Below are 12,699 nucleotides of genomic sequence, written 5' to 3'. Positions count from 1 at the left end.
GGCGACGCACCCTGCTAAAATTATATTTCCTAATGATCTTCTCCTTGCTTACACCCCACACACACCTGCCCTGAGAGTAAGAAGACAGAGAGGAAAGAATCTGGAGCACCTGAGGGCATCCCAGATCAATGCTAACTCCATACTTTATGTGAAACAAAAATAAAGCTGTCTTCAGCTCTCTCCTCCCACAAAGTGGATTCCAGGGATCAAACTCAGGACATGAGGCTTGGTGGCAAGCAGCTTTACCCACTGAGTCTTCTTGCTGGCCCAAAGCTATCTTTTTGAAGACGCTGTTCTTTGTGGGGTTTGTGTTCTACACTGTCAAATCCAATCCAAGCAAATCAAAATACAATAGAAAAATGGCCAATATGCTAAACAATTTAGAGCAGAAAGTAAAAATAAGCAATAAACACAAACACACTCAAAATCAGGATTAGTAGTATACACCCTGATCCAGCACTCAGACACTGAGGCATTTTTAGACTGAGATTCAGCTCCCCTGCCTCAGTGTTTTGCACACTGCTCTAGGTAGGATGTGTCTGCTGTCCTCTTGAAATCAGAGGTACCTATAATTAAGCACCTGCACAAGACCTTCACAAGACAAAGCTATCATTCCCTTGTGGACAAAGGGCTTGGAAGGCCCATAAGGCAGCTCACAGATCACACATATGGGATATACGACGCCCCCCAACAGAGAGCTCACCATAGACTTACCAGGCACACCAGGTCTTGCCTGTCCTCAAGTATATGGAAGCCACTAGAGCACTTGCTGAGGAAGATAGACTTTTCTTCATTTATGTCAATACCCAAAAGTTTCCCATGCTCCTGTTGTAGTGTCTCACCCATGCTTCTATAGGGAACTCCAGTTAATCCCATTGGTTCACTAAGGTTCATGTGGATGGAATAATTTCTTTGATCTGTCTTTTGTGACCTATTTGGAGTAACCAGAAATGTGTCTTCTTTTAAAAAAGTTAGCATAACACTCAACCCCCTAAAGGCTGAGATTTTAGATGCTCACCTCCACATAAGCTAAAGTAACTTTAACTCTATGTACCTTTGTGGAAGAAGAAACAGGCAAAGGAACAGTGTCAAAGAGTTATACTTTTTTGGAAGACTAAACAAAATGTATCAAGATTTGCTATGTAGAAAAGGGGTACAAGGGTATGTTAGAGAGTCTACATGCTTTTCTGTTAACTTGAAACCTAAACTCTCTTGCTAAAACCACATAAAAATGGTGGATCTATTAGTGGGCCACAAGCAACAAATGCATCTCACATCATACAACCAGTTAAAGAATGGGGGCTATAGAAATGGCTCAAGTGCATACTGCTCTTGGAGAGGACCAGAGTTCTCTTCCCAGTACCAATAAGAGCCTGCAACTCAGAGGATCCAAAGCCCTCTTCTGGTCTCCATAGGCACACACACATGAATACATCCACACGCGCGCACACACACACTAAAATCTCTCTCAACAAAGTAAGCACTGTTATCCAGTCCGTCCTAATACAAGAATTCCTTCAATGTCAAGCATACAGAGCAACCTATGTTGCTGCAATGATATCTAAGAAGCTGCAGAAATGACACAGTCAGTGCTGAGTTCCGATTCCAGCACTACATCAATGCTTCATGTAGTGGGGCACACCTACAACCCTGCACTGGAGAGGCAGAGACAGGCAGATTTCTGGGGCTCACTGGCCAGCCAGACTAGCCTAATCATCCCCAGGTCCTGAAAAGGAACCAGGCCTCAAAACACAAGAGGATGGCCAGACATGGTAGTATACACCCTTAAACCAAGGACTGGGGAGGCATAGGCAGGGGTATCTCTTCATACTTCAGGCCAGCCAAGGCTATGTAGTGAGACCCTGCCTCAAAACAGTAGATACACAAATATGGTAACATGTTTTCAACTTTATTTTGAGACCGTATATAAGTTGATGAACTGCCTCAAAATAAAGATATTTTAAAAGGGATTTTTGTTAAAAAAAATATTGTATGATCATTGTGTTTTGTCTGTTCATTTGTTTTTGTTTTGTTTTTTTTAAGACAGGATCTTAGAATATAGCCCTGGCTGGCCTGGAGCTCACTATTTATACCATGCTGGTTTCAAACTCACAAACCACTTCCCTCTGCTCCCCAAGTGCTGAGATTAAAGATATACACACCATATCCAGCCTGTGAGATCATTCTAATTGGTTTTATAAATCTAAAAATGAAATTTACAAACACAAAGCAACAGATATATCCATCTTCTCTTTAGCAATATGTGTACTATCAATGTTTTTAAAGTGTTATGTTTTAATAATACAAGATCAAGAAAAGGAACCAGAATAGGAAGACATGACCTTTTAAAAATGGATGTCTAGACTCTATTACTAGTGTATTTGGACAGTGGGAGTGACAACAACTGGGAGAAATGAGCCAGCATATTTCAAATAGTGATCAATAATGTACAAACCAGAAGATGGGTGTAAAGAGAGTACAGTGTAGGATACAGTGGTACTCTAGCCATGTGCTGTATAGCATAGAGCCACTACTGCAGGGTACAGAGGAAGCCCGAAGTGAGGAAGGTCCTGAGTGAATTTTCTGTGTTTTGACATGGGCACAGCCTGCTGCGGACTTCAAGACTAATGAGCCCCTGGGAAACTAACAGAGCTATTCCCCACACAGGATAGTCAAAAGAGAAATGGCAAAGCTTTTCTTGGGAGTCCAAGTATGGCTCAGAACAATGTGTGCCAAACAAGAAGCTGCAGCTCCCTCCTCCCAGGTGTCTGCAGCCGGAGACTGCTCACCTACAGAGACTCCTACCCAGACTAGCTCCCCCCTCCCTGTGCTACACCTAACATACACCTGAGACTGCTTACCTACAGAGACTCCTACCCAGACTAGCTAACCCCCTCCCTGTGCTACACCTAACATACACACTGAGACTGCTTACCTACAGAGACTCCTACCCAGACTAGCTAACCCCTCTCCCTGTGCTACACCTAACATACACACTGAGGCCCACTAGAGTGGGAGCATTAAAGAGCCTCCACCGACTGCAGCTTCACTACACACGCATCTGTCTGTCTTCATTCCCTTGCTTCCTCTAGCAAGAGTTCTAGGACCCCAAGCCACACAGGATGTGGCAAACTGCCATGTGCACCATTTCAAATGTCAACAGCCCCACATGGCCACACTGGAGAGCAAAGCAAGTTCCAGCAGGTCACAGTACACGAACATGAAGTCAATAAATATGCATTTAGTACTCTAAGGCTGCCTTGATTTTATTCGCTTTGGATGTGAGGCTATATGATACATTAAAGTACAAAAGCTAGCTATTATTTATAAAGTATGTACTATGTGCCAGATACTATATTAGGCAATTTTAACATAAATTACTTAATCTTACACAACCCCAAGACATCCTGTTTTAACATGTTGCACTTATGTGTGTGGGTGCGCATGTGTGCATCTCAGCATACCAACTTACAGGAATCAGTTCCCGCCTTCTACCATACAGGCCTCAGGAAACAAACTCAGGTCATGAGGCTTGATGGCAAGAACTTTTACCTGCTGAGCTGACCCCTAATTTTGTTTCATCCTTTTTAAAAAATTCATTGACAATTTTATTTAATTTTGCAAGATTTATTTTAATTGAAATTATGTTTAGGAAGGGGTCTCTGTGTGGGTGCACGTGAGTACAGGTGCACTAGGAAGCCAGAGGCATAGGATCCCCAGTGCTGGAGTTAAAGGAGGTTGTAAGCCACCTAACATGGGTGCTGGGACCTGAAGTTAGGTCCTCTTCGCCACTCAGCCATGTTTCCAGTACCATTCATTTCCCTATTTTAGTTGAAAAACAGACACCAAGGTTACCTGACTTCCTAATAATCACAGACCATCATTCTCACAATAAAAACATATTCCAGACCCTTTATCATATCGCCTTTCAATTCCTGACTTTAATAACTTTCCTACATGTGATTTTACACACACACACACACACACACACACACACCACACACAAATACACACACTGTGTGACTTTTCTATGATGCCATCTGACAGGTGAAATACTTTCATAATTAAACATGACTATATTATAGATTATAATAAGGTTCTTATTAATTTTTAACATGAACGTTGAGGAAAAAGTCTAAGCCTGTTTGGGAAAGTAGACCTCAGCTTCCCCAAATATATATAAAGTCACTTCTCCTTCATCAGTTATTTTGGCATTAAAAAAGTTAAGAATAACATATTCCCCACCCCTAGCCAGGCTCAGTGGCACACGCCTGTAGTCCCAGCACTCAGGGAGACTGAGGCTGGAGGATCGAGGCCAGCCAGGTTTACAAAGTGAGTCCAGGAGAGCCAACGCTACACAGAGAAATCCTGTCTCAAAAAGAAAAAAAAAAAAAGTTCCTCATCCCAATCTTGTTCAGAATCTATCTCACCACCTTTTTTGGCCACCTTCAACAGTCTTACATTTTTCCACAACTTCCAAGGCAAACTCAAAGTAATTATAATAGCAAAAGGACTTAGTATAGGCCACAGCTGCCTATACTTTGGGTCACAACAGCCTACTCTCTTCTGCAGTTAATCATTCATTTTCTTCATTCAACATATACTAAAGCAACTACTCTATGACAAGCCTTGTGACAGAAGCTGGGTATAAGCTATCAAAGAAAAGCAAAGGTCCCCAAACTAAATACATATTAAGAATCTACCAAGGAAGGCCAGTATTGATCATATAACACATTTGGAAGTTCTAAATGTAGGTCAGTATAGGACAGGTTGAGTCTCACCTTCCCGGTCAACAAAGAAAGGCTTCCCTGAAAAGTGAAGAACCTTCTTCAGGGGAAGGAACTGTCTGTGAAATGACTGTGGAGGAAGAACACAGTGAGAGAAATGCTCTAAGGAGCCTGGCAAGCCAGTACCTTATCCAAAGCCTGCTGCTGTCCTTTGGAAGAAAAAAGATGTGCTCACACCTGAGACTGTGTCCAGACTTCCACAGCACTCCCGGCCTCCCCACAGCACCCTGCTCAAATACTCCCACCGCAGAGGACTGACGGTGGCCCTCCACAAGCTCACTGCTGCAGGCCAAAGTGAGCTAGCAACTCACAGGACCCCTTAAGCTCCAGGGACTTTCTGCTAGCTGCAGCAGTCCCACAGTGCATCACTGCACGTTTAAGGAATGTCACCAGAGCAAAGGGGGCCACCAACAAGCACTCAGTCTAGATCAGAAAACACAACTCCAGGAACAGAGAAATAAACCGTCAACCAGGCAGAGGCCAAAGAAGGCCATCTTAAGCCAACTGAACAGACAAGTAAGACTCTACGGTGACAGATGGTAGCCCACTAACACAAGAGACAAGCTGGCTTCATGGTCACACAGGACCCTACTCTCAAATGCTTCTACATGGTCACACAGGACCCTACTCTCAAATGGGCATCACTATTGTCACTGTCCTGAAATTCTTAATAATTTTATCTTGGAACTTGTGTTTTCTATAAAACTAGCATGTGAATTGTAACGGCAGAATGCTGGCCAACCACATGTGTACATACTTGAGGATAAACTGGGGCACCAAGGTCCCCCCAGTAGCTGAAGTAGGACCTAGGCCTGAGTGGCAGTAGTGACATGCTAGGGTACTTCATATGCAGACTGTGCAGGACCCTCCATTAGGAAACCATCTTACCAATCGATCACCAGAGCCTGGCCACTAAAGTACCAGGACAGAAACTGCCACCCACACTGAGTGAACTTGGGTAAATAAATTATAGAACAAAGCAAGGGAATTAATCACTTTAAGAAAATTTTCAGTTTACAAGCACTAATTTTAAATTTCTACCAAAAAAGTAAGTAACTAAAAACTCAGAAAATCTTTTTTTTTTTAATAGTTTCTCTGTGTAGTCCTGGCTGGTCCTAGAACTCACTCTATAGATCAGGCTGGCTTCTAACTCACACAAATGCTTGCCTCTGCCTTCCGAGTGCTGGGATTAAAGACCAGGCAACCACCACTTGGCTGCACTTGTTCTGTCTTCCTCTGTTCCCGCGCCCCTCTGTAGCAGCTGTGCACCTTCATCCCATGCCCAGCTCCTAGACCTGGGGAAAGGACACACACTTGGAGAGGCCACAGATAGTGGTCTCCCCTTCCTCCTCCCAACCTCAGAAGAAGCTGAGGACCCTGGCTAGCAAGTAAATCAGCAAAGTGATTACTGTAGTGTGTCCTTCCTCTTGAAGAAAGCACATCTAGGATTACCTGCTATTAACATTTTACAAGGATGAAAAAACTTTCCCAAGTTAGGTGTTTTAGAGAAACCTACAGTATCATTGGTCTGTTAATCCAAATTAGTAAACAGTGTTTTTGGTTTGCTTCTTTGAGACAGTGTCTCACCTGCAGCCAAGAATGAACTGGGTCTCCCTGGGCTGCCCCAGCTTCAAATTAGTTTTGAACACAGGGTCTGATGCACATTGGGCAAGAGTTCTACCACTTATAGCTATCCTACCAGCCTAAGATGCTATTTTAATACAAACTTTACATGAACTAATTTCTATTGAGGAAGAACTTTAAAATTATTTTCTTGTAATTAAAGATAAAACAGAAGGATGTATAATCAGAGGGTTTTTTGTTTTGTTCTGTTTGTTTTTTGAGACAGGGTTTCCCTGTGTAACAGCCTTGGCTGTCCTGGACTCACTCTGTAGCCCAGGCTGGCCTCAAACTTACAGAGATCTGCCTGCCTCTGCCTCCTGAGCGCTGGATTATAGGTGTGCATCACCACACCTGGCTTACTCAGGGACTCTTAATTATACACAGCTCATGAAGTGACTCTCTAAGAATGTACTGTATGACTTCTACCAAGAACAACTGTCAGAAGAAAAACAAAAATACTACATATATTTACATCTAAACTAAATTCAAATTTATGTAAGACTGCTTTGTATAGAGTTAAAAACTTTAGGAAAAAATCTGCAAGAATCCTAAGCTCCAAATATACTTCAAAATAATTAACTAGAAAACTACTCTAATGTGACTAATACTAAAATATAGCAGCTACAGTAATAGATGCATCAGTAGAAACATCTTTCTAAAATTAAAAAAACTGCAGTCTTTCTTATGATTGGCAAGGGCCACTCATGTCACTTTCAACTCTACTGTCTGAAAATCAACTTACAAAAAGAATTTTTTGAAATTCTTGGCACATGGCACACACTTGGGAGGCAAAGGCAGGTAGATCTCTAGAGTTCAAGGCCAGCTTGGTATATGTTCCAGGCCAACCAAGGCTACATAGTGAGACCCTATCTCAAAACAAAACAAACAAAAGCACCAATAAGCTTAATAGACTTACAGAAAAACATGACCAGTCAAGATATCACATCAACTACTACTATATTATATAAAAATTATGAGGCGTGGAAAGGTGCCTCAGTGGTAAAGAGCACTGGCTGCTCCTCCAGAGGACCCAGGTTCAATTCAAAATATCCATAGTGGCTCACAACCCTATGTGAGCCTGGGAACTCCTGGGAATCTGACACCCTTTTCTGACCTCAGCAGAAGCCAAGCATGCACATGGTGCAGACATACCTAAGGCAAAACAACCATACACATAAATTTAATAATAATCATAATAATTTAAAAACCCTGTGACACCAAAATACCATGTTTTGTGAACTGTCTTGCTCATAAGTCACAATTATGCCTATCATGGATGTGTATGTACATGTGTATCAAGTAGGCACATGTGCACGTGTTTTGTGGAGGCTAGAGGTTGATGTCAAGTGCTTCCCTCTACTGCTTTCCACCTTGTCCTGTTTGAGACAGGTCTCTTTTTGAACCCAGAGCCTACCAACTCTTGAAAATGGCTGGCCAGCAAGTCCCAGGGATCTGCTTGTCTGTGTCTCCCAGTACTGGGAGTAGACATGTCTGACCGCATCTGGCTACCGGGGATCTGGATGCAGGTCTTCATGCCCGCCCAGTATGCACCGTAACAACTAAGCCATCTCCTGCCACCTATTTTACAAGAAAACATTTAACTATTTTACAACTTTCAGCAGCACTTTCAATCCCCTTTTTAACATTTTCATTTGCACTGCAAATTATGTAGCTAGCCCTGGTAGAACACCAAGCCAGTTGGTAGGAAGAGCTTTATAGCTGGCCTGTACAGCAGGAGCCAACAACTCTGCTGAGCTTTCAGATCTTAAGGCTTTCGGCCATCCAAGACCAGGAAATAAAAAGAAATACTGCCTTAATCAGAACTTCTCTAGGCAAGGCAATAGGATCTGGAATTTTAACAGTCACCCAAGACTGATTATACACATTCTAAACTTTGAAAGGCTCTCCTCTGAAATATTATTATTTTACAGCTGACCTCACTTTTCCCACAATTACAAGTGAATAGAGTAAATCCCTGTCTCCCTTCTATTAACTTTTTCTCTTGAAAGGCATTTCTGTATTTGTTGACAAAATTATGATAAGCTAGCAGCAATTACACAAGTCTATAGAAACAAAATAACCTGACCTACAAATGCAAAACTACAAACCCAGCCTTAATATGATCTATGACACACTTCTAATTTTCTTTAAGATAAAAGACCTTTATTTGAACATTATGCTGTATATGTACATGTATGTATGTATCTAAACATCACCTGGTTCTCCCAAAATACATACAATGATCAACTAAAAAAATTTAATTCTGGGGGACAAGAGAGATGGTACAGCAGTTAAGAGCATGCACTGCTCTTACAGGAGACCTGAGTTCAAAAATTATTTATGATTTAAATAATGTTTTATATTATAAAAATTTCAAGTTACATATTAAAGCAGAAGTTGAGGGCTCTTGTCACATCAATCACATTACAGTATCATTCTGAACTATTTAGTTCAGACCTTCCATTGCTGTTCTTTGTAGACTCAAATATACACAGATTTTTTTCTTCTTCTTTTTTTGGCTTTTTGGTTTCTTGAGACAGGGTCTCACTGTGTAGCTCTGGCTGTCCCAGAACTCTCTGCCAGTGGTTCTCAACATCTGGGTCACAAACAGGGGCCACATATCAGATATCCTACACATCACACATTTACATTACAATTTATAAGAGTAGCAAATTATAAAGTAGCAACAAAAATAATTTTATGCTTGGGGGTCACCACAACAGGAGGAACTGCACTAAAGTGTCATAGTACAAGGAAGATGGAGAACCACTGCTTGTTCGTAGATCAGGCTAGCATCCAGCATGTCTACAACACCCAAAGTACTGAGATTAAAGGCATGAGCAACCACACCCTGCTAATTTTTCTAAAGAAACCAAAATAGGTCATAAATTCTTTTCTGTACCTTTACCCCACTTATCTTGAACATCTTTCCATATCCATTCAAATCTTTCCATTTAAAAAAAAAAAAAATCAGGCTGGGTGTGGTGGCATAGGCAGATCTCTGTGACTCTGTAGCCAGCCTGATCTACATAGGGAGTTCCAAGACAGCCTGATCATTTCAAACTGTGCCTCCCCCAGCAACAAAACAAACAAACACTATATATTATCACATATTATAAGATCTACATTTTGGTTTTTGTTTTGTTTTTTTCTAGACAGGGTGGTTCAGGCCTTTAATCCCAGCCCTTACTTAGGAGACAGAGGCAGGTGGATCTGTGTGTTTTAGGTGTAGTGAGTTCCAGAATATCCAGGAATATATAGAGAACCTGTCTTAAAGTTTAAAATTATTATTTTTATACTTATTCTTCCTGATATATTTTCTTTTACTAGTTTCGTTTTAATTTGGTTTTAGGTTATTTTGGTTTTTTTTTTTAACAGCCAAGTAGCCTTGGCTGTCCTAGAACTCTCATGCAGAACAGGCCTAGTCTAAAAGAGATCCTCCTGCTTCTGCCTCCTAAGTGCTGGAATCAAAGGCATAAACCACCACAGTAAGTAGGCCTGTGTGTATGTTTTTATAATACTAGAGATGGTCCATGTGGAGACTCAAGAAACAGTAATCTCTGAAGAGTGGCAGAAACAGGTGTAAGGAACCTGTAATTGTCCCTACATCCACACACACGTCTGGATAGCTTGAGTTGCTACTGTTCACAAAGGTATTGCTAACACTGTTTTAAGTCACAGATAATATTCATAGTATATGTCATTTATGAAAAAGTAAATAAATAAAAAGGAAAAACTATAGAATATGTATTGTAATGGAACTGGAGTTACAAGTGGCTGAACCATTTGACAAAGGTGCTGGGAATCCACTTAGGTTCTCTGAAAGAGCAGAATGTGCTCTTAAGCACTGAGCCATCTCTCCAGATCCAAGCTAAAATTTCCTTAAACACGATGCTCCAACACAATCCTTAACACTAACCTTGAAGTAAAAAAAAAAAAAACTCCGGGGTAAAAACAAAATCTGGTTGCATTCAATAAAAGTGTAAGTCGTGTCAAGTCAGTAAATAAAATAGACATCTGAGTTAAAAAAAAAAAAAAAAGTCTACAAACGCAGTTGTCATTATTTTAAAAAGAAAAAAGTCAAGGTGAGTCAGCAAGCATAAGACACACAGTTTACTGAGTAACTGAACAAAGTTTATACTTCGTTTTGCTCTCTTGTGTAGAACTGTTTATAATCCCGACATCCTGCTCAAACAAACTCATCCAACTATTTAGTAGTAGTTGTAAGACTTCAGTTAAGGAGTACCATAGAGCCAATTTTCCAAAACTCGAAACCCACATGGAGATCAGTCTTGAACCAAGTTTTGCCCCAACGACCTTGGTCCTAAAGATTACCCTCCCTCCTGCCGGTCCGTCCACGTGCCGCCGGCTGCGGTTACCTAGAACTGCCTGCATGTCAGGCAAAGAGCTAGGGAACTCCATGCACAAGGAAAGGAACAAGGGTTGCAAAGAGTACCCAGACTATCCCATCCCTCGTCTAACAGAATCAACTTCCCAGAGTCCTGAACGCAGTCCCAAGAATGTTCCCTGACCCAAGTCCTGCGAGGTTCACCCCAATCTCCCTCCCCATGCTCTGCTCTGCTACCCAGTCTGCCCAGCGCGGTGTAGAGCGAAGCAGGCGGCCCAGGAAACTCCCATCTTACACCACTACACCCCAGTTGCCAGGCTGAGGAGCAAGGCGGTCAGTAAAGGGCACAGCTCTAGAAAGTGAGGGACCAAGGCAGGAGGAAAGTAGGATGGAGAATCCTGCGCCACGCCACCACCACCTCCACTCCAGGGTCCATCCCGAGGCCCTTCCCGGCCACCACCCCAGCGGACAGCAGGCCTGCTGCGGGAGGGCCAGCCGGAGTCCCACTGACCCCGCGGTCCTCGGGCCCCAGCATCCTCACCATCAGAACTTTGGCCGCGTTCTCCAGCTGAGCGATCACTTCTGGGGGCCCCAGCGCCGCCGCCATCATGGTCTCTCTTCAATGACGCGCCATGCGCTGCATTATGGGAGCAGGCGCCGCGGCCGGCCAATCGCCGCCGCGACCACGGCGCCTCTCGCGCCTCCGGGGCCGTCGCAGCCGCCGTCGGCGTCGAGCCCTCGGCGGCCTGACGGGACCGCGGAGTCCTGAGCGGCGAGGAGGAGACAAGCGTGAGCCCGGTCGCGGCGCTGGCGTGAGGGCGGCGGCAGCCGGCACCGGGCGAGGCCGGGCGGTTGGCTCTGTCAGCCGTGGCCGGGCATCGCGCGCCGCTCTGGGCTCTGCGCATGCGCGAGTGCCTGCCCCGAGGGGCCGCGCGGTGCGGGGTCCCAGCCGCGCAGCCCGTCGCCCGTGGGCTTCAGGTGCCCGTGCCCGGCCAGTGCAGCTGCTGCTTCTCTCGCGCGTAGCCCCCCAGCGCCAAACTGCATGTCTTAGCCTGGGAAGCGGTCGCCCATCGCTCTCAAGCCCAGAACTCCTGCGTTTCCTGCCTCTCGCTTCGCGGTTCCTACTGCTCTGCGGAGGGAGCATCCAGGGATGGAACGCTTGGTTTCCTGGACTGAAACCCTCTCCTTAGCCGCTTGGTTTCCCGAATCCAGTGAAAGCTCAGCTGCCACCAGCTTTATGCCTCAGGAGTTCATAATAGCAATGCTAAGTGTACAATCTCTGATGAAAGGTGCGTTACAGTAACGGCAACGCGGTCTTCTCCAGTCCTTCCGGGTTTCGTTTGTTTGCTATTCTAAGTCTACATCCAGGCAAGTGGTCCTGACTTCACCTACTTCAGTGTTCAAAAGGTCGCGCTCGTCTTGAGCTGACATCTCCTTTTTCTGAGTCTGCTAATGAGTGCCCGCTCTGCCTTCTGGAACTACATCCACGTTTGTGAGTCCCTTCTGTTGAAAGCCTTTCTGTGTGTGTGTGTCTGAAACAGAATTGCATTAATTTTAGAATGACCTATTCGTTTAAATTTTGAGTACATTGGTGTTTTGCCTGCATGTTTGTCACCGTGAGAGTGTCAGATCCCTGGAACTAGAGTTACAGACAGTTGTGAGCTGCCTTGTGGGCACTGAGAATTGAACCTGGCTTCCCTGGGAGAGCAGCCAGTTCTTAACCACTAAGCTATCTCTCCGGCCCCTAGAATTGCATTATTAACTGTATTGAAACAGGTGTGATTATTTTTTCCTCCTCCTCACCCCACCCCACCCCATACCTTTTTTTTCTTTCGTGTGTGTGTGTGTGTGTGTGTGTGTGTGTGTGAGAGAGAGAGAGAGAGAGAGAGAGAGAGAGATGGAATTTTCCTATGTAGCCCTGGCTGTCCTGAACTCACTTTG

The 12,699-nt window shown here is 43.9% G+C and overlaps 1 protein-coding gene across 3 annotated transcripts in view; it reads right to left on the bottom strand.

Annotated features, from left to right (window-relative positions):
• The window catches only part of Xpo4 (exportin 4), a 95,623-nt gene extending 84,185 nt beyond the window's left edge, over nucleotides 1-11,438 (bottom strand). For 2 of the 3 annotated variants that reach the window (XM_021639070.2, XM_060391117.1), the window contains exon 1: nucleotides 11,300-11,438. In XM_021639070.2, the coding sequence (XP_021494745.1) occupies nucleotides 11,300-11,368 (69 nt within the window). In that variant the 5' untranslated portion in view covers nucleotides 11,369-11,438. The remainder of the gene's footprint in view (nucleotides 1-11,299) is intronic. The other variant, XM_060391118.1, reaches the window with a different exon arrangement.
• Nucleotides 11,439-12,699: the final 1,261 nt, after the last annotated feature.

The sequence above is a fragment of the Meriones unguiculatus genome, chromosome 9 (assembly GCF_030254825.1).
Source record: "Meriones unguiculatus strain TT.TT164.6M chromosome 9, Bangor_MerUng_6.1, whole genome shotgun sequence".
NCBI lineage: Eukaryota > Metazoa > Chordata > Mammalia > Rodentia > Muridae > Meriones > Meriones unguiculatus.
The sequence above is the reverse complement of the archived record's forward strand: the minus strand, read 5'-3'. Positions and strand labels throughout refer to the sequence as shown.